The sequence below is a fragment of the Oncorhynchus nerka genome, linkage group LG25, assembly GCF_034236695.1.
Source record: "Oncorhynchus nerka isolate Pitt River linkage group LG25, Oner_Uvic_2.0, whole genome shotgun sequence".
NCBI lineage: Eukaryota > Metazoa > Chordata > Actinopteri > Salmoniformes > Salmonidae > Oncorhynchus > Oncorhynchus nerka.
The window spans coordinates 44695999-44715539 of record NC_088420.1 but is presented as its reverse complement, the minus strand read 5'-3'; the positions used below and the strand labels follow the sequence as shown (position 1 = coordinate 44715539).

At 43.5% G+C, this 19541-nt stretch overlaps 1 protein-coding gene across 5 annotated transcripts in view; it reads right to left on the bottom strand.

Annotated features, from left to right (window-relative positions):
• The window catches only part of LOC115109555 (liprin-beta-1-like), an 83801-nt gene that overhangs the window by 47979 nt on the left and 16281 nt on the right, over positions 1–19541 (bottom strand). For 3 of the 5 annotated variants that reach the window (XM_029634568.2, XM_029634564.2, XM_029634565.2), the window contains exons 2-9: positions 16384–16468; positions 12312–12523; positions 5243–5332; positions 4587–4700; positions 4325–4450; positions 1879–1971; positions 1544–1636; positions 372–489 (exon numbers count right to left, since the gene is read on the bottom strand). In XM_029634568.2, the coding sequence (XP_029490428.1) occupies positions 372–489; positions 1544–1636; positions 1879–1971; positions 4325–4450; positions 4587–4700; positions 5243–5332; positions 12312–12523; positions 16384–16447 (910 nt within the window). In that variant the 5' untranslated portion in view covers positions 16448–16468. The remainder of the gene's footprint in view (positions 1–371; positions 490–1543; positions 1637–1878; positions 1972–4324; positions 4451–4586; positions 4701–5242; positions 5333–12311; positions 12524–16383; positions 16469–19541) is intronic. The other 2 variants (XM_029634566.2, XM_029634567.2) reach the window with 1 other exon arrangement.

The window sequence follows — 19541 nt, the reverse complement described above, 5'->3', positions numbered from 1 at the left end:
TTATAATAATTAGGTGGGTGCTTAAATTTGTCCTATTGGGAAAATAGTTTTTTTTTTTTGCATATCCCACTACCTGAAACACCCTCGGAGAGTGGTGTCACTGCCTGGGTTCAACCATTGATCAACCCACGGCGAGCGACCCTGGAGCAATTATGGTTAAGTGCCTTGCTCAAGGGCACAGACAGATTTTTCACCTAGTCGGTTCGGGAATCGAACCAGCAACCTTTCGGTTACTGGCCGAACGCTCTTAACCGCTAGACTACCTGCCGTTGGTCATGCTTTTAGTCTAGGACTAGGCTTAATCTGTGTCCGGAAAACGACCCCATAGAGTAAAGACACAGAGGAACAGTGACTATGGTCCATGATCTCACCTCTGTCTCCACAGTCCATGCCACCCGGGGTGTTGGCTCTGAACCCAGTCTCGCCGTGTAACCTCCTCACCTCTCTGTCCCTTCCCTCCAGCTGCCTCCTCAGCGTCACCAGCTCCTCCTGCTCAACACACAACAGTTAGTCAGGGACATCCTCCCAAAAAACACTGGCTGCATTCCAGACCGACTGAATTGCAGACTTTGCATTGCCAATGGCTGTGTGCCACGTCATCGACTGTGCAGTAGAGCATCAGATTACTATATCGTGTGGTGCGGTTAACTGATATGTTAACCACCTATGCAGGTGTTGTGAGATCTGGCAGGCGTCTGCAACGTAGTCAGCCAGGAATGTGGCCACTGACTTATCACCCCCCCTATTTTACCCCCTTTCATACCCAACACCCATCACCACAAATAAACCATTCAGATGCTGACTTGGCAGGCAGAGACAATGGTCACACCTGCTCAGGGAGTATGTGTTTAAGAGGGGGAGGTGGGGATGTAGGGGTCAGTGCAAGGGTCTGGGGTGGTTGGGTCTGGGGTGGTTGATGTCTCAGCAAGTGCTGGAGGGGCCGTTTTACATGGCAGTATCAAAATAGCCTGGTCCCAGTCCTGTTTGTGCTGTCTTGCCAAGTCAATTGACGTGACAATGACAACAGATGTTGGCAAAACAGCACAAACAGATCTGGGACCAGGCTAGAGTGAAAAGGTAATTATTTCAAAACAAACTAAAAGGCAAACTGAGAAATTAAACAATCTTTCAGGTGGCATTTCATCCATGAGAAGAAGGGAGGGAGGAAAAGAAATAAACAAATGAGGGCAAAGAAAGCCAAAAAGCACATGTAAAGTGGTTTACATGTGCTACAGTATATGCTTAAACTGGTTCCTTGTGGGTGTCGCCTAAAGGAAGGTGTATTTTAGGGTTTATATTTACGTTTAAGTGCTTTGGCTTTTTCACTGGCACCAAAAAAATAATGAATTTAATCATTTGGATCAGTGTGTTTTAGATTATATTTCTGATTACACACCCCTTTAATTTCATCTAGAGATAGGTAAAAACAAAAACACAAAAAACAGCAGTTGAAACAATCTTGCTCAAAAAACAAAAACTAAACCAAAGTAAAAAGTAGAAAGACATTAGATGGCAACAAGCAGAAACCCTGGGAGAAGCCAACCTTCAGTGCCTGCAGTTTGTGCTCGTTCCTCTGTTTCTCATACTGCATCTGGCCCACTTTGATTTTCAGGCTAGAAAGCTTGGCCATTAGCGACTAGTAGCAGTGGAGAGGAAGGTAAGCCAAGGAAAAAGAGAAAAAGAGATATGTCATAAGAGAAGCGATGCCAAAAAGGTGGGGATACCCAAAGAGCTGACAAGTAGTCAAAAGAGAAGGATATAGGTGTAAAAAAATAAATGGCTAGTGAAAAGCTTTCCTATGGAACTAGATAATTATCTGCAGAATTATGCTTGCGTACTGCAGTATAGGTAGGCCAACCCTAACTCATGATAACTAACCTTAGTGGATTTCAGTTTCTTCTCATACTGTAGTCTTTCACTCTCCATCTCAGTCACTTTGTACCTCAGCTCATTAATCTCCAGACCCATGTCCTGAGAGGGGAGAGAAAGACTGACTTACACAGGGGAAGGAGGGAAGCTGTATACGTGCTTGTTAAATCAGAGAATTTCTCAGAAGTAAAAGGAGTCATAGAGCAACAGTCACCCTGATGGCTTGATAAATCAGTAAGATATGATCCCAGAGGAACAAGCAATGTAACAGAAATCTAGAGAGGAGCCAGGCTCTGAGGGGTGACCAGTCCTCTTCTGGCTGTGTCGGGTTGAGATTATGACAGTACATGGCCAAGATGTTCAAATGTTCATAGATGACCAGCAGCGTCAAATAAGAATAATAATCACAGTAGTTGTAGAGGGTGCAACAGGTGAGCACCGCAGGAGTAACCTTGATAACATGTCATCAATGACATCACTTGAATGGTTCATCTGAAAGGCATCCCAGATTACAATGCATGTTAGTAGCCTCACTGAGAATGTCTTTATTTTGACAACAAAAAATATGAAAATAAGTGCTTTTGTAAAAGGCTATCCTGTTAGAGTAACATGAACGCTAAATTGACAAAAACATTTATACTGTGCAAGGTCAGCTATGATATCTAGCCAACTAGTTCAAAAACCCAGCAAGCTCTGCTATCATTGATGAATATTTTGCTAGCTACTGTAGTGACCGAAGCAGAACAGCCTTGCTACCAGTGCAGGACTTTACAATCGATTATTATTTCCTAATTTGGCACATTTGAAGTCCCTCACCGCAAACCATATTGAATACTGTTTTATGTATAGTGTACCGGTACACAATATCTGCCTGCAGAAGTGACTATTATTGTTGGCATTACCATGAAGTTAGCTAATTTAATAAACTTGTTTGCTGTTAGCTAGCTTGCTGGCTAACAAAGCCCGATCTGATGCTCATGTCAAAACTACTGTAATGTTTAACAGCTAGACCTTGCTCGCTAAATGAACACAAAAACACATGCAAGTCGGGCTTTGACTGGACTATACAGGATTGATGACGCTAGCTACATGCTTTATGATTTTGGACGTCATGCATTTAGCGAGCTTGCTAATGTTAATGTCGGGTAACAGTTAATGTTACATTCAATGCCCCTGCCCATGTGAAAATCACTAACGTAACCTACAGCTGAATGAGCGCAAACACGTATGCAAGTGGATTTTTCACCTGACTATACAGGCTTGTTAACATGGTTTGTATTTAGTTTTTCAATCTCAATTGGTCATTTTAGCTTTAAGTTGATTAACTTCTTGATCAGTCTTAATTAAAAAGCCATGAGTAAAGTAGGTGCGCGGACGCTCTACCATTAACATGACGTTGTTCCAATATGGCTGCGGCAACATCTCTCTTAGCCTGTGCTAGGCGCTCAAAAAACATCTAATATGTTCTAAAAGCATTTTCATAACATCACGTTCAACAAGGTTACCTAACATGGACATGTAAAACAATGTTGTAGGTTGATTGGAGCATATCAGTTCCACTTTAATTCAAACTTGGCCTTGGTTTTCATTTTCATTAAAAATATGTATTTTGAACCCTGATGAAGGCAGCTAAGGTGTCGAAATGGTTTATTAAACGTATTGCATCGTGGCCATTAGAGTGCGTGGCTTTTCCTAATCAAAGTAAATGGTAACATCATTCTTTTTTTTTAATCAAAAGAAGCCTATACCGAGAACCATATTATAGTTTTCTCCGACATAGTCCAAGGCCTACTACTGATCCTCATGGAGACCATATCAGTTCTGGAGGGACTGCTTTGCAGAGACAGTAGAAATCCCAGAGCAGGTTAAGAGATGTGACAGGAAAGTGCCTCTGGTGGGGAGTACCTCTGTGTTCTGCTCTCCCAGATAGGCTGTGAAGCGGAACATACTGGACTGTTCCAGTGGACTGGAAGAGACGGCTGTGCCACAACAATAACATGACGTGTTTGAGAGCTATCCAAGAATCCACCACAGTTCATTGGAGTCCAAATACACACCCCCTTTGTTCTCCTTTCCTCCAAACTTCCACGTAAACAAGAACATCACCATTTGTTCATTGTTTGCTACCATACAACCAGAGGAAGAATACATCTTCCAATTTCCTATTATCAAAGCCCTGAAGCTTCACATTCATGTAAGAGCAACTCATTCATACCTTCAAACATAAGACAATTATAGTGCCTCTGGCCATGGCAAGGCTGACATTCCCTTGGAAGTGAATGGTCTCTATTGCCCCAACACACTATGGTTTTGAGCACATGATGATGCAAGCCTTCCCTCCCCCAAACAGGTTTCAGGCAGCATGAAAGGGTAAGTGTGTGCGTGTCAGAAAGAGAGAGGGAGAGAGAAAGACTAAGAAGAATCAGTCCTTAAACAGAGGCCTCCCATCACATACCTCACTGTCCCTGAAGTCAAAGTGCAGTATGTCCTTCTCAAATGAGTTCAGCTTCAGTTTCAAGTTGGACACCTCAGCCATTAGGTCCAGTTTCTGAGTCTCTAGAGTCGTTCTGCACAGGAGCTCCTGCGAAATAACAAAACACGCTAAATATAAACACACACACACAGCTTGCTTGCTTGCTGGGTTTTGTTGTTCAGCAGCTTTGACAAAATAACTTCAACAAAGACCCCTTTTCAGGGGCCGTCTCATCCAAACTGACCTGTTGTAGCATCTCCTCAGTGGCGTTCAGTTTCTCCCGGTGTTCATCCAGACACATTTCCAAGTCCCTTATCTTCTCCCCCTGCGCCTCCACCTGGTCTGTCAACACACTCACCTGCACAGGAACACAAGGGTAACACTAAGTAACTCTTATACCTGTGTAGTTACTCTGTCATTACAATTTAAAGATTAACATAATTATGGTGCATAGTGATTTGTATTTGCAAAGTAATGGAGTTGATTGAGTTTTTGTTATTACACCAAGTTCATTATATAGCCCCGTCCCAGATCTGTTTGTGCCGTATAGCCAACTCCTATGGTGGTTGTCATTCCCAAACAATTATGTGAGTTGGCTATATACCACAAACAGATCTGGGACCAGGCTACGTTCATTACACTTCATTGCACTAAAAAGGCCACTTAGCATATGATCGCAGACAGTTGTTACTGAAGAGGGTCACTGCAGACCCCATGGATCGTGTGCAACAGACCATCGATGCACGGATAGAGGGGTGCTGGAGATGTTCAGAACCTCCTAGATCAACTGACCGCGGCAGCCTAGACTAATCAATACTATTGTGACATTTAATGAGCCATTAATGTTGCCTGGGTAGGATAGCTACTAGCTATGACAGGTTGTGGTGTACTGTACAGTACCTGAAGCACCAGGGATTCCTTGTCACCCTCCAGTCGAGACAGTCTCTCCTGGTAGAGGTCACCACCCATGGAAATGTGGTGGCCATTGGACTGCATGCAGGCATAGAGAAGACAACGGAGTCAGTGAGAGAGTGACACATGGGATTGGTCTGTGAGTGTTAACATACAGACTCCAATTGTCCCTAGTGACAGACTTAACAAATGTTAATCAAGTTATGAGTAGCTGGCCATGGTGGATGCAATATTGGTTATGGGTTCTAAGATTAAGCCTCTACTACACTGGTAAGACTGGTGAAATGCTCAGTGCTTAAAGTTGCACTATGCAGAAATAGCTCTGGTTGGAAATTTCCTGGTTGCTAAAACCCTCGCCCAAAAGTTCACCTAATTTCAGTTTATGTGACAAAAAAAAAAAAAGGTAAAATGTAGAGAATCATTGTACCATCTAAACCGCTGTGAAATATATATTCCATAACGAAAAATACTGTTGTTCCAGCTGGCTTACAAACCGAAAGTAAAAACAAAACGGGAAGCATAGGAATAGAGCATAGCACATATAGATCAATAACTCACATTCCTATGTGAATTTGGTCAGGTCGCCCAAAAAGTAACATATTGTCACTAATGTATCAAGATAAAGTCAGATAAACCTAAAGAGTTGTGTTGTGGTACTGAAGTATTTTAAGGGTGAACAGGGCATATTTTAAGTACCTTGAATACGGACAATTATCAAACAATCGCACACGAGTCTTCGAGTGACAGCTAGCATGATTGATGTTGCATTTGCCAGCAACACCTTAAATGGTCAAAGAGAGAACAATTTCCAGAGACTAGTGTACACACAGAGAGTTACAGCATTACACAGAGGCTCTGGCATTTCCCTGGCCCAGAGCCTAAATCGCAGTGCTCTCTCCACAGCATACTGTTGGTTCTCAATTCCAACACATCAGTGGGTTGTTTCTCACAGCAGTCTGTGACAACACCTGGGTTGTATCTCACATTTCCAGGGGAACACTAACTACAGCATATTGTAAGAGTTCAGGGAGATATTTGCTTGGTACATTCAGAGATAGGGTTCTTGGACAAGGGAGCCTGATATTAGGGGCGTTTTTGAAATGCTCAAAGCGAGGACAGGCTGAAGAACTGTGAGCAGGCTGAGGATGTACCAGATGGGCTTCAACTAGTTTGTTTGAACCAAGACTTAAATCTGCCTTTACCATGGGAAATCTGCCCTTACCATCAATATTACTTGCCAACGTACAATCATTGGACAATAAATTAGCCGAGGTACGAACACGAATATCCTACCAAGGGACATAAAAAACTAACATCTTATGTTTCACCGAATTATGGCAGAATGGCGACATGGAAAACATTCAGCTAGCGGAATATACGCTGCACCGGCTAAACAGAACAGCACACTCTGGTCTGTGTATATTTGTAAACAACAGCTGGTGCACAAAATCTAAGGAAGTCTCTCGCTCGCCTGAAGTAGAATATCTCATAAGCTGTAGACCACACTATTTTCTAAGAGAGTTTTCATTAAAGAAATTGTGGCTGTTTATTTACCACCAGACAGACGCTGGCACTAAGACCGCACTGAGTCAGCTGTATAAGGAAATAAGCAAAAGGGGAACCGCTCACGGCGCTCCTAGTGGCCGGGGACTTTAATGCAGGGAAACTGAAATCAGTTTGACCTAATTTCTATCAGCATGTTAAAAGCGCAACCAGAGGGGAAAAAATTCTAGAACATCTTTACTCCACACACAGAGACATGTACAACGCTCTCCCTCGCCCTCCATTTGGCAAATCTGACCATAATTCTATCCTCCTGATTCCTGATGACAAGCATAAATGTAAGCAGGAAGCACCAGTAAATGTCGCTAATACTCGTCGGATGTGGCAGGGCCTGCAAACTATTACAGACTACAAAGCCGCGAGCTCCCCAGTGACACGGGCCTACAAGACGAGCTAAATCACTTCTATGCTCGCTTTGAGGCAAGCAACACTGAGGTGTGTGATCACGCTCTCCGTAGCCGACGTGAGTAAGACCTTTAAACAGGTCAACATTCACAAGGTCGCTGGGCCAAACAGAGTACCAGGACGTGTGCTCCGGGCATGTGCTGACCAACTGGCAGATGTCTTCACTGACATTTTCAACATGTCCCTGATTGAGTGTCAAAATATTGTCTGTGAGTATAGCAGAACTGACACTGCAGGCAAAACCCTGAGGAAAATCAAACCAGGAAGTGGCTTCTATTTTGAAAACACCATGTTCCATAGCCTGCCTTTGCTCCATTTAAAGGGATATCAACCAGATTCCTTTTCCTATCGCTTCCTCAAGGTCTTCAGACATAGTTTCAGGCTTTTATTTTGAAAAAATGAGCGAGAAAGATAACATCGCATCAGGTGTTCGCATGAGTTTTGCTCGCGCAACAGCATTTGGGCAGCTATTGCCTTTCCCTCTCTTACTGAAAAAGACCGTTGCGGTTGATTTAATATTGATTATATATTTTAAAAACAACCTGAGGATTGATTATAAAAAACGTTTGACATGTTTCTGTGGACATTACAAATACTATTTGGAATTTGTGTCTGCGTTGTGACCTCTCCTGTGGATTTCTGAACATAACGCGCCAAACAATCAGAGTTATTTTGGATATAAAAATAATATTTATGGAACAAAGGGAACATTTATTCTGTAACTAGGAGTCTCGTGAGTGAAAACATCCGAAGATCAAAGATAAACAATTCATTTGATTGCTTTTCTGATTTGAGACCAAGCTACTTGATGCTAGGTGTTCATAATGTTTTGTCGAGCGATCGATAAACTTACACAAACGCTTGGATTGCTTTCGCTGTAAAGCATATTTTCAAATTCTGACACAACAGGTGGATTAACAAAAGGCTAAGCTGTGTTTTGCTATATTGCACTTGTGATTTCATGAATATAAATATTTTTAGTAATATTAATTGAATGTGGCGCTCTACAATTCAGCGGTTGTTGATGACAATTATCCCGCTAAAGGGATGGGTAGCGTCAAGAAGTTAACACGATAGCGCCCTCAAAGCTGATCACTAAGCTAAGGATCCTGGGACTAAACACCTCCCTTTGCAACTGGATCCTGGACTTTCTGACAGGCCGCCACCAGGTGGTGAGGGTCGGTAGCAACACATCTGCCACACTGATTCTAAACACTGGAGCCCCTCAGGGGTACGTGCTCAGTCCCCTCCTGTACTCCCTGTTCACGCACGACTGCATGTCCAGGCACAACTCCAACACCATCATTAAGTTTGCAGACGACAAGTGGTAGGCTTGATCACTGATAACGACGAGACAGCCTATAGGGAGGCGGTCAGAGACCTGGCCGGGTGGTGCCAGAATAATAACCTATCCCTCAACATGATCAAGACAAAGGAGATGATTGTGGACTACAGGAAAAGGAGGACCGAGCAAGCCCCCATTCTCATCAACGGGGCTGTAGTGGAGCAGGTTGAGCGCTTCAAGTTCCTTGGTGTCCACATAAATAAACTAAAAATGGTCCGAACACACCGGACAGTCGTGAAGAGGGCACGACAAAACCTATTCCCCCACAGGAGACAAGACTTGGCATGGGTCCTCAGATCCTCAAAAGGTTTAACAGCTGCAACATTGAGAGCATCCTGACTGGCTACATCACTGCCTGGTACGGCAATTGCTCGACCTCCGACCGCAAGGCACTAGAGGGTAATGCGTACGGCCCAGTACATCACTGGTGCTAAGCTGCCTGCCATCCAGGACTTCTCCACCAGACGGTATCAGAGGAAGGCCCTAAAAGACCCCAGCCACCCCAGTCATAGACTGTTCTCTCTGCTACGGCACGGCAAGCGGTACCGGAGCGCCGAGTCTAGGTCCAAAAGGTCTTCTCAACAACCTTTACCCCCAATCAATGTCTCGCATGGAATAGCCTTCACCTCTCAGAACAAGAATAGACTGACAAGTTCCAGAAGAAAGGTCTACGTTACTGGCCCAATGCTCTAACCACTAGGGTACCTGCCTCCCCTTCAACCCCAACCAATAGGTAAAGGGTTTCTATATTACTACTCTGCTGCTAAAACTGACCAGCAAATGTCGGTGATAATGCAGCACCTAATACCATACATATCCTTTAAATAGCAGCAGAACTCATCAAGATACCATCCCAGATTCCCCACGACACAGTCTGACAGGTTGTCTGTAGTGACACCGGAGGGAATAACTCAAGACGCCACAACAAAAAGATGTCCTGTATGGTTCTAAACTTTTCTCAACCTAAATTAGGACACAGCAACAGCAGGCCTATATTTATAAACACTATGACATATCTGGACAAACACCAGCCGTAACGAGACACCGCTGTGGAGACTGCTGTGACAAGAGGGATGTAATCAGAGCTGAACATAAACTTTAACGGATAGTAACATTCGTGTCCCATGTCTGTGTACAGTACATCTGTCTTTATGACATTCTCCTAGTCCTCTTTTATCTAATCACAGATGTGTGTGTCTCACATCAGGTGAGACAAGGGATTTAAAGTTAATACACATGGCTTATAGTAGGTGCTAAATATATCAAAGTAAATGTTAGTTGACCAATGAAACCTGGAAGACTTTGCAGTCCTCACAACGCAAAAAATTAAACCACATTGACCCATTGAGATTATCATTATGATCATGAGTGGATGTATACAAAACAGCAACATAGTACCTATATATTTTTAGTTATTTCACCTTTATTTAACCAGGTAGGCTGGTTGAGAACAAGTTCTCATTTACAACTGCGACCTGGCCAAGATAAAGCAAAGCAGTGCAACACAAACAGAGTTACACATGGAACAAAAACACATAATAAAATAGAAAAAGTATATATACAGTGTGTGAAAATGAGGTAGGATAAGGGAGGTAAGGCAATAAATAGGCCATAGTGGCTAAATAATTACAATATAGCAAATAAACTGGAGTGATAGAAGTGCAGAAAATGAGTGTGCAAGTAGAGATACTGGGGTGCAAAGGAGCAAAATAACAGTATGGGGATGAGGTAGTTGGATGGGCTATTTACAGGTGGGCTACGTACAGGTGCAGTGATCTGTGAGCTGCTCTGACAACTGATGCTTAAAGATAGTGAGGGAGATATGAGTCTCCAGCTTCAGTTATTTTTGCAGTTGGTTCCAGTCATTGGCAGCAGAGAACTGGAAGGAAAGGCAGCCAAACGAGGAATTTGCTTTGGGGGTGACCAGTGAAATATACCTGCTGGATCACATGCTACGGGTGGATGCTGCTATGGTGACCATTGAGCTAAGATAAGGCAGGGCTTTACCTAGCAAAGACTTACAGATGACACGGGGGGGCATTTAGTTTTAATTTAGTTTCACTTGTATTTAAGAGCAGTTGGAGGCCACGGAAGGAGAGTTGCATGACATTGAAACTCATGTGGAAGTTAGTTAACACAGTGTCCAAACACAGTGTCCAAAGGGCCAGAAGTACCAGCAGCAGCAAGAGCAACATCATTGATGTATACAGAGAAAAGAGTCGGCCCGAGGATTGAACCCTGTGGCACCCCCATAGAGACGGCCAGAGGTCCGGACAACAGGTCCTCCGATTTGACACACTGAACTCAGGCGAGGCAGTCATTTGAGAAACCAAGGCTGTCGAGTCTGCCGATAAGAATGTGGTGATGGACAGAGTCGAAGTCCCTGGCCAGGTCGATGAATATCAGCTGCACAGTATGGTCTCTTATCGATGGCGGTTATTATATCGTTTAGGACCTTGAGCGTGGCTGAGGTGCACCCATGACCAGCTCGGAAACCAGATTGCATAGTGGAGAAGGTACGGTAGGATTCGAAATGGTCGATGATCTGTTTGTTGGCTTTCGAAGACTTTAGAAAGGCAGGGCAGGATGGCCATAGGTCTGTAACAGTTTGGGTCTAGGGTGTCTCCCCTTTGAAGAGGGGGATGACCGCAGCAGCTTTCCAATCTTTGGGGATCTCAGATGATACGAAAGGGGATGAACAGGCTAGTAATAGGGGTTGCAACAATTTCGGCAGATCATTTTAGAAAGAGAGGGTCCAGATTGTCTAGCCCGGCTGATTTGTAGGGGTCCAGATTTTGCAGCTCTTTTATAACATCAGCAATCTGGATTTGGGTGAAGGAGATATGGGGAGGTTTGGCATGTTGCTGTAGGGGGTGCAGGGCTGTTGACTGGGGTAGGGGTAACCAGATGGAAAGCATGGCCAGCTGTAGAAAAATGCTTATTGAAATTCTCAATTATCGTGGGTTTATCGGTGGTGACAGTGTTTCCTAGCCTCAGTGCAGTGGGCAGCTGGGAGGAGGTGCTCTTATTCTCCCTGGACTTTACAGTGTCCCAGAACTTTTTGGAGTTTGTGCTACAGGATGAACATTTCTGTTTGAAAATGCTTGCCTTTGCTTTCCTAACTGCCTGTGTATATTGGTTCCTAACTTTCCTGAAAAGTTGCATGTCGCGGGGGCTATTCGATGCTAATGCAGTACGCCACAGGATGTTTTTGTGCTGGTCAAGGGCAGTCAGGTCTGGAGTGAACAAAGGGCTATATTTGAGGAAAGCACTTTTAAATGATAACCAGGCATCCTCTACTGACGGAATGAGGTCAATATCCTTCCAGGATACCCGGGCCAGGTCAATTAGAAAGGCCTGCTTATGTTTTAAGATTTTGACAGTGAAACCGCAGACCCATTTTTAAATGATAACCAGGCATTCTCTCTGTTATTTCCTTATTAGGATGCTGGTGGGCAAGTTGGGAGGGTCCTACATTCCTGGGCCCGGTGTCTCCCAGGATAAATACACCACTTCCCCATTCATGGAAAGACTCTGCTCCATGCAGACACTCTCTGAAGTGTTTTTGGTGAGAGCTTTGGCACCTTTCATCACCCTGCATTATCACATTCATGCATGCAAAACACTCACTTACACTACTGATTACTGATTACCCATTGTCTATGGATAATAAATACATATTTTGCTACTCATTATCTCCTTGTCTCCCTTTGTTACGACTGCACTACTTTTGACTGCTCTTACCATCAGGTGTCCCTGCTGCAGCCAGTCCACCAGGCTGTCTGCGGTGGCATCAGGGATCTGGCAGCGGAGGCCCTCCCTCTCCTCGGTGTCCATCAGCTCCAGCACGCCCCGGAGGTCCTCCAGCAGGTGCAGTGCCCGCAGGCTTCCCAAGAAGGGAGAGGTTGGTGACTGGCAGTCAAACAGGCTGTTGGAGTAGTCCATGGACTTGGAGCCTGGGTGGGGGGGGCACACAATTAGATAGTTTCCATAGTTTAAAGATAGAGCATCTTTCTCCATTTGCAACTTGCCTCCATATGAAAGAGGGACAAAGGTTCAGTCTTTCATAAGGTCTACTGTAGGTTAATGGTATAAGTTAATCAATTGATTATTTGAGTCCAATTTCAATGATATACCCACATAACAAGGGGGAGTTTATTTTAGCCCAAGAAACAAGAGTGTATGGTACATATAATGGGTGCACGCCAGCCCTGCATTTCTAATCAATGCATGAAGCACAGGCCAAAATACCAATAGTGGAAAGTAACTCTTGGTTTGACCATTAAATCATGCTCCCTCTTACAAGAATTAGCCAACATGGCAAGTGGGGAAATCTGGCTACTTAAAGCCAAATCACTTTACACGAGAGACCATAAGGAAAACAGCTACGGGAGACCGAGAGATCGAGATGGTGAGAAAGAGAGAACTTGAATGAGGACAGTAGAAAGAGATACATGGGAAATGTGGACCTGGACTTCATGTAATCGGAAAGTTTACAAAAATGTCAGACCTATAATTAACCCAATGCAGAACAATAGGTCCACGCCGACTCTGGACATTAACATTGTTTTAGTATAATCATACAGCAGTACTGAAATGGGCTTCACATAGATTCACTCTTATCAGCTACTAAAAAAACAACCGAAGAAATGTCCACTTCCTGAAGAGAAACCTTTATGGAATTAGCCTGACAACAGTTCTGGCCTGAAAACATGATAATCATCAAAAAGAGTTCAAGAGAAACTTCACAGCTACACACTATTTGGGGTGTTTTTCCAGTCTACTTTTTTGGGGTCGCACAGCGAGAGTTCAACCAATGATGTCATCGGTTGATTGAGCCTGCTGTCTGATCTGAACATGAATGGAGTCGTGTTCTGTAGCAATGGTTGTCCTTGTTCAATAGAGCCACTGGACTTGTCTCAATGATGTTCCTATCTGCCAGGATATTGCAGGATATCTAGGATTACTTATTTTCCCTGGATTTGTAAATACTACAGCCTGACAGGAGTCCTTTTCCTTGTTCCAACTGTGTTCCCACCCTCGAAAGCTGGCTTTTCAAAATGGGGGAAATACTAGTTTATACAGGTTCATGGGAACTACGTCACAGTGCACTGTTTATCTGAGATTGCTAAATAATTACAATGGCTGCTTCTTCTTTCTATGTTATTTTACATAGGAACACACAGCCTTATTTAATTGATCGGGAATATATTGAGAAGTTGAGACAGCGAGAAAAATTATTGCAAGACCTGCAAGCAGCGGCTGCTGCAGCCGCCACCGCTCCTGGGGGAGCCATGGTTAGAAACCGACTGGTGGGCCGTCCAGCCATGTAGACCGACGAGGAATGTCTGTAATGCAACAAATTCAATCACAGACAGTTCTTACTGGAGAGGGTCAATGCAGACCACATGGATTATGTGTCTGGCAAACCATCCGTTTCAACAAACAGATAGAAGGGTGCTGGAGATGTTTATAACCTCCAAGACCAACTGGACCAAGAGGGCAAATGACAAACTAAGTTGTTTTGTAGGCATCTAGCTAGCAATATAAGCCCTCTTTCTACACGAGGCAGTGTTGTTCAGTACAATTTTGTGATCGAGTCGGCCGTGATAGAAGGCCAGTTAGCCCTAGGCAGAGTTGCAAAGAAAAATACATATCTCAGACTGGCCAATAAAACAAAAAGATTAAGATGGGCAAAAGAACACAGACACAGGAACTCTGCCTTGAAGGCCAGCATCCCGGAGTCGCCTCTTCACGTTGAGACTTGTGTTTTGCAGGTACTATTTAATGAAGCTGCCAGTTGAGGATTTGGGAGGCATCTGTTTCTCAAAGGAGACACTAATGTACTTGTCCTCTTGCTTGGTTGTTCACCGGGTCTCCCACTCCTCTTTCTATTCTGGTTAGAGCCAGTTCGCGCAGTTCTGTGAAGGGAATCGTACACAGCATTGGAACTCTGTTCTTTTCTCCGTTCATATTTTCCTCAATCGTGACTAGTCTCAGTCCCTGCCGCTGAAAAACATGCCCACACCATGATGCTGCCACCAACATGCTCCACCGTAAGGATAGTGCTAGGTTTCCTCCAGACATGACGCTTGGCATTCAGGACAAAGAGTTCAATCTTGGTTTCATCAGACCAGAGAATCTTTCTCATGGTCTGAGAGTCCTGTCATGTGGCTTTTACTGAGGAGTGGCTTCCGTATGGTCACTCTACCATAAAGGCCTGATTGGTGGAGTAATGCAGAGATGGTTTTCGTTTTGGAATGTTTTCCCATCTCCATAGAGGAACTCTGGAGCTCTGTCTGAATGACCATTGTGTTCTTGGTCACCTCCCTGACCAAGGCCCTTCTTCCCCAATTGCTCAGTTTGGCCAGGCGGCCAGCTCTAGGAAGAGTCTTGGTGGTTCCAAACTTCTTCCATTTAAGAATGATGGCCACTGTGTTTCTGGGGAGCTTCAATGCTGCAGATTTTCTGAAGCCCTTCCCCAGATCTGTGCCTCGACACAATACTGTCTCGGCGCTCTAAGACCAATTCCTTCAAACCTCATAGCTTTATTTTTACTCTGACTTGCACTGTCAACTGTGGGACCTTATATATACACAGGTGTGTACCTTTGGAAATCATGTCCAATCAATTGAATTTACCACAGGTGGACTCCAATCAAGTTGGATGATCAATGGAAACAGGATGCACCTGAGCTCAATTTCAAGTCTCATAGCAAAGGGTCTGAATATTTATGTAAATAAGGTATCTTTAATACATGTCTAACAACCAGCTCTCGCTTTGTCATTATTGGGTAGTGTGTGTAGATTAAGGATTTTGTGTTTATTTCATTCATTTTAGAATAAGTGGTCTGAATCCTTTCCGAATACACACGGTGTGCTAGAGTAGAAACGACAACACGATATACAGAAACTATATTGATAACGTAATAAGGCACTTACTTTGATAGGAACGCACACATGTCCAAAGTTATTAGTAGTAAGGAAAACAACAAAGCCAATGCCGTTGCCAGCAGGAAAATGTGCCAGGGATAAAAGTTTGCGCAGGTTCTGTTCGAACAGAACCTGGAGATGCGCAAATGTCTGCATACTCAATCTGGGAAAACATTGGGGAAGTGCTTGGCCTCTCATTGAAGAGAGAAGTTTGTACGGATCAGAAAAGCCTCAAACAGAAATTGTCCCCAACAGTGAAATGGGCTACTTCTATGTACATGAATGAGGCGGAAAACATCTTAATTCAAACGGTTGTTAAAAACTTTAAATTGTTAGAAAATAAGTTGCGATTGAGAAGTTGAAACATAGCCTATTGATAATTAGCAGGCAACGTGCCTTGGCTTGAGGGCAGTACTGGTTAACTGTCCTGTGGTGTAACGATCACATTTTGGAACAGTGAGTGCATTGTGACATCACGCGCATTTAAAAAAACTCAAGCTGGGGCGACCGTTAGAGATATTTGGAACTCATATGTGAAAAGGTTCATTTATCAGTCTAAAAATGTTAGTCCTCATGTTGAAATATATGTTGTAGAGCTACACTGGTTTGGCCAGGTATGACCAACAAGCCATCAGTGAGCATTATGACGCATATTTTACTGTAAATTAATTACTGTATTAATCAAGTGTCTCCGCGAAGGAGTGCTGATCTAGAGAGGATCAGGTACCCCCTGACCATATGAGCTTATTATGACCTAGAAGTAAAAAATGACTCACTCTGAATACAGTCCCAAGTCTTACTGACTGATAATGTGGAGCCAGTGAATGTGACATTGCGAGATCACTCCTTGTTCTTCCTCATGTCAATGCAAAAGAGACCCTTACCTGCTATTATCCCATCCATCTGCTCCAAAGCTGCTGCCAACATGTCACTGGCATCAGACATCATCTTCAACACTTAGTGGGCACGCTGGGAGAGAAAGAGAAAGGGACAATGAACCATTAAGTGTTCAATATGCTTCGGGTTAGGTTCGGCTAGACGAACGAGTGTGATCGCATACTCCCTTAAAATACCTTCATTGAACATTCTGAGAAAGGAACTATAGTACCGTTTGTCCATCTTAAGATGCAGTAGCCAGTATGTACCTTCTCAAAATACTCAGATTTTGTCTAAGAAATTCATATTTTGACAAGGAGATCTTAGTCGCACAATTTTACATCTGACTACACAGTACCAGTCAAGTTGGGAAACACCTACTGTACTCATTCAAGGGTTTTTCTTTAGTTTTAAAATGTTCTATATTGTAGAATAATAGTGAAGCATCCAAACTATGAAATCATATGGAATCATGTAGTAACCAAAAAAATTGTTAAACAAAGCTAAATATATTTTATATTTGAAATGGCCTACCCTTTGCCTTGATTACAGCTTCGCACACTGTTGGCATTCAATCAACCAGCTTCATGAGGTAGTTACCTGGAATGCATTTCAATTAACAGGTGTGCCATGTAAAAAGTTAATTTGTAGAATTTATTTTCTTAAATGCGTTTGAGCCAATCCGCTGTGTTGTAACAAAGTAGGGGTGGTATACAAAAGATATTCCTATTTGGTAAAAGACCAAGTCAATATTAATGACAAGAACATCTCAAATAAGCAAAGAGAAATGACAGTCCATCATTACTTTAAGATATGAAGGTCAGTCAATCAAGGAACATTTCAAGAACTTTTAAAGTTTCTTCAGTTGCAGTCTCAAAAACCAAACACTATGATAAAACTGGCTCCCATGAGGACCGCCACAGGAAAGGAAGACCCAAAGTTAACTCTGCTGCAGAGGATAAGATCATTAGATTTACCAGCCTCAGAAATTGCAGCCCAAATAAATGCTTCAGAGTTCAAGTAACACACACATCTCAACATCAACTGTTCAGAGGAGACTGTGTGAATCGGGCCTTGTTGCAAAGAAACCACTGCCAAAGGACACCAATAAGAAGAAGAGACTTGCTTGGGCCAATAAACACAATGGACATTAGACAGGGTGAAATCTGTCCTTTAGTTTGATGACTCCAAATGTGAGATTTTTGATTCCAACCGGCGTGTCTTTGTGAGACAGAGTAGATGAATAGATCTCCGCATGTATGTGGTTCCTACCGTGAAGCATAGACGAGGTGTGATGGTGTGGGGGTGCTTTGCTGGTGACACTGTCAGATTTGTTTTAGAATTCAAGGCACAATTAACCAGCATGGCTACTACAGCGATATTCCATCCCATCTGGTTTGCGCTTAGTGGGACTATCACAGGACAACGACCCAACACACCTCCAGGCTGTGTAAGGGCTATTTGACCAAGAAGGAGTGATGAATGCTGCATCAGATGACCTGGCCTCCACAATCCTCCGACCTCAACCAAACTGAGATGGTTTGGGATGAGTTGGACCACAGAGTGAAGGAAAAGTGCCAACAAGTGCTCAGCATACATAGGAACTCCTTCAAGACTTTTGGAAAAGCATTCCAAGTGAAGCTGGTTGAGAGAATGCCAAGAGTGTGCAAAGCTGTCAAGGCAAAGGGTGGCTACTTTGAAGAATCTAAAATATATTTAGATTTGTTTAACCCTTTTTTGCTTACTAAATGATTCCATATGTGTTATTTCATAGTTTGGATGTCTTCACTATTATTCTACAATGTAGAAAATAGTCAAATAAAGAAAAACCCTTGAAGGAGTATGTGTCCAAACTTGACTGGTACTGTATACAAAAGTATGTGGACACGCATTCAAATGAGTGGATTTGGCTTTTTCAGACACACCTGTTGCTGATAGGTGTATAAAATCAAGCACACAGCTATGCAATCTCTATAGACAAACATTGGCAGTAGAGTATGGCCTTTACTGAAGAGCTCAGGGACTTTCAACGTGGCACTGTCAAAGAATGCCACCTTTCCAACAAGTCAGTTCGTCAAATTTCTTCCCCGGTCAAATTTAAGTGCTGTTATTGTGAAGTGGAAATGTCTAGGAGCTACAACAGCTCAGGCGCAAAGTGGTAGGCCACACAAGCTCACAGAACGAGACCGCCAATTGCTGAAGCGCATGCCGCGTTAAATTCTTCTGTCCTTGGTTGCACCACTCACTACAGAGTTCCAAACTGCCTCTAGAAGCAATGTCAGCACAAGAAGTGTTCTTCGGGAGCTTCATAAAATGGGTTTCCATGGCCGAGCAGTCGCACACCAAGATCACCATGCGCAATGCCAAGCGTCGGCTGGAGAGGTGTAAATCTCGCCGCCATTGGACTCTGGAGCAGTGGAAACACCTTCCCTGGAGTGATGAATTACACTTCACCATCTGGCAGTCCGACGGGCGAATTAGGGTTTGGCGGATGTCAGGAAAACGCTACCTGCCCCAATGCATAGTGCCAATTGTACATTTTGGTGGAGGAGGAATAATGGTCTTAGGCTGTTTTTCATGGTTTGGGCCACTTAGTTCCAGTGAAGGGAACTCTTAAAGCTATGGCATACAATGACATTCTAGACGATTCTGTGCTTCCAACTTCGTGGCAACAGTTTTGGGAAGGCCCTTTCCTGTTTCAGCGTGTCAATGCCCCCATGCACAAAACCCCATCTAATACCTTTGGGATGAATTAGTATGCCGACTGCGTGCCAGGCCTCATTGTCAAACATCAGTGCCCGACCTCAATAATTCTCATGGCTGAATGGATACAAGTCCCCACAGCAATGTTTCAACATCTAGTGGAAAGCCTTACCAAAAGAGTGGAGGCTGTTATAGCATCAAAGGGGAAACCAACTCCATATTAATGCCAGCAACTTTGGAATGAGATGTTCGACGAAAAGGTGTCCACACTACATGACCAAAAGTATGTTTGGTGCAGTATTTCTCAAGAAAAAATGTGCACGAAAACAAATAGTCTATTGTTGAATGACAAACACTTAATTGAATAATCTGTTGACCAATGGCGATGAAGGGGTGTAGCCGTCAGCTCCGAACTTCAGCTTGCCTCGAGAAAAAAACCTTGCCAAAGACCAAAATGTCACAA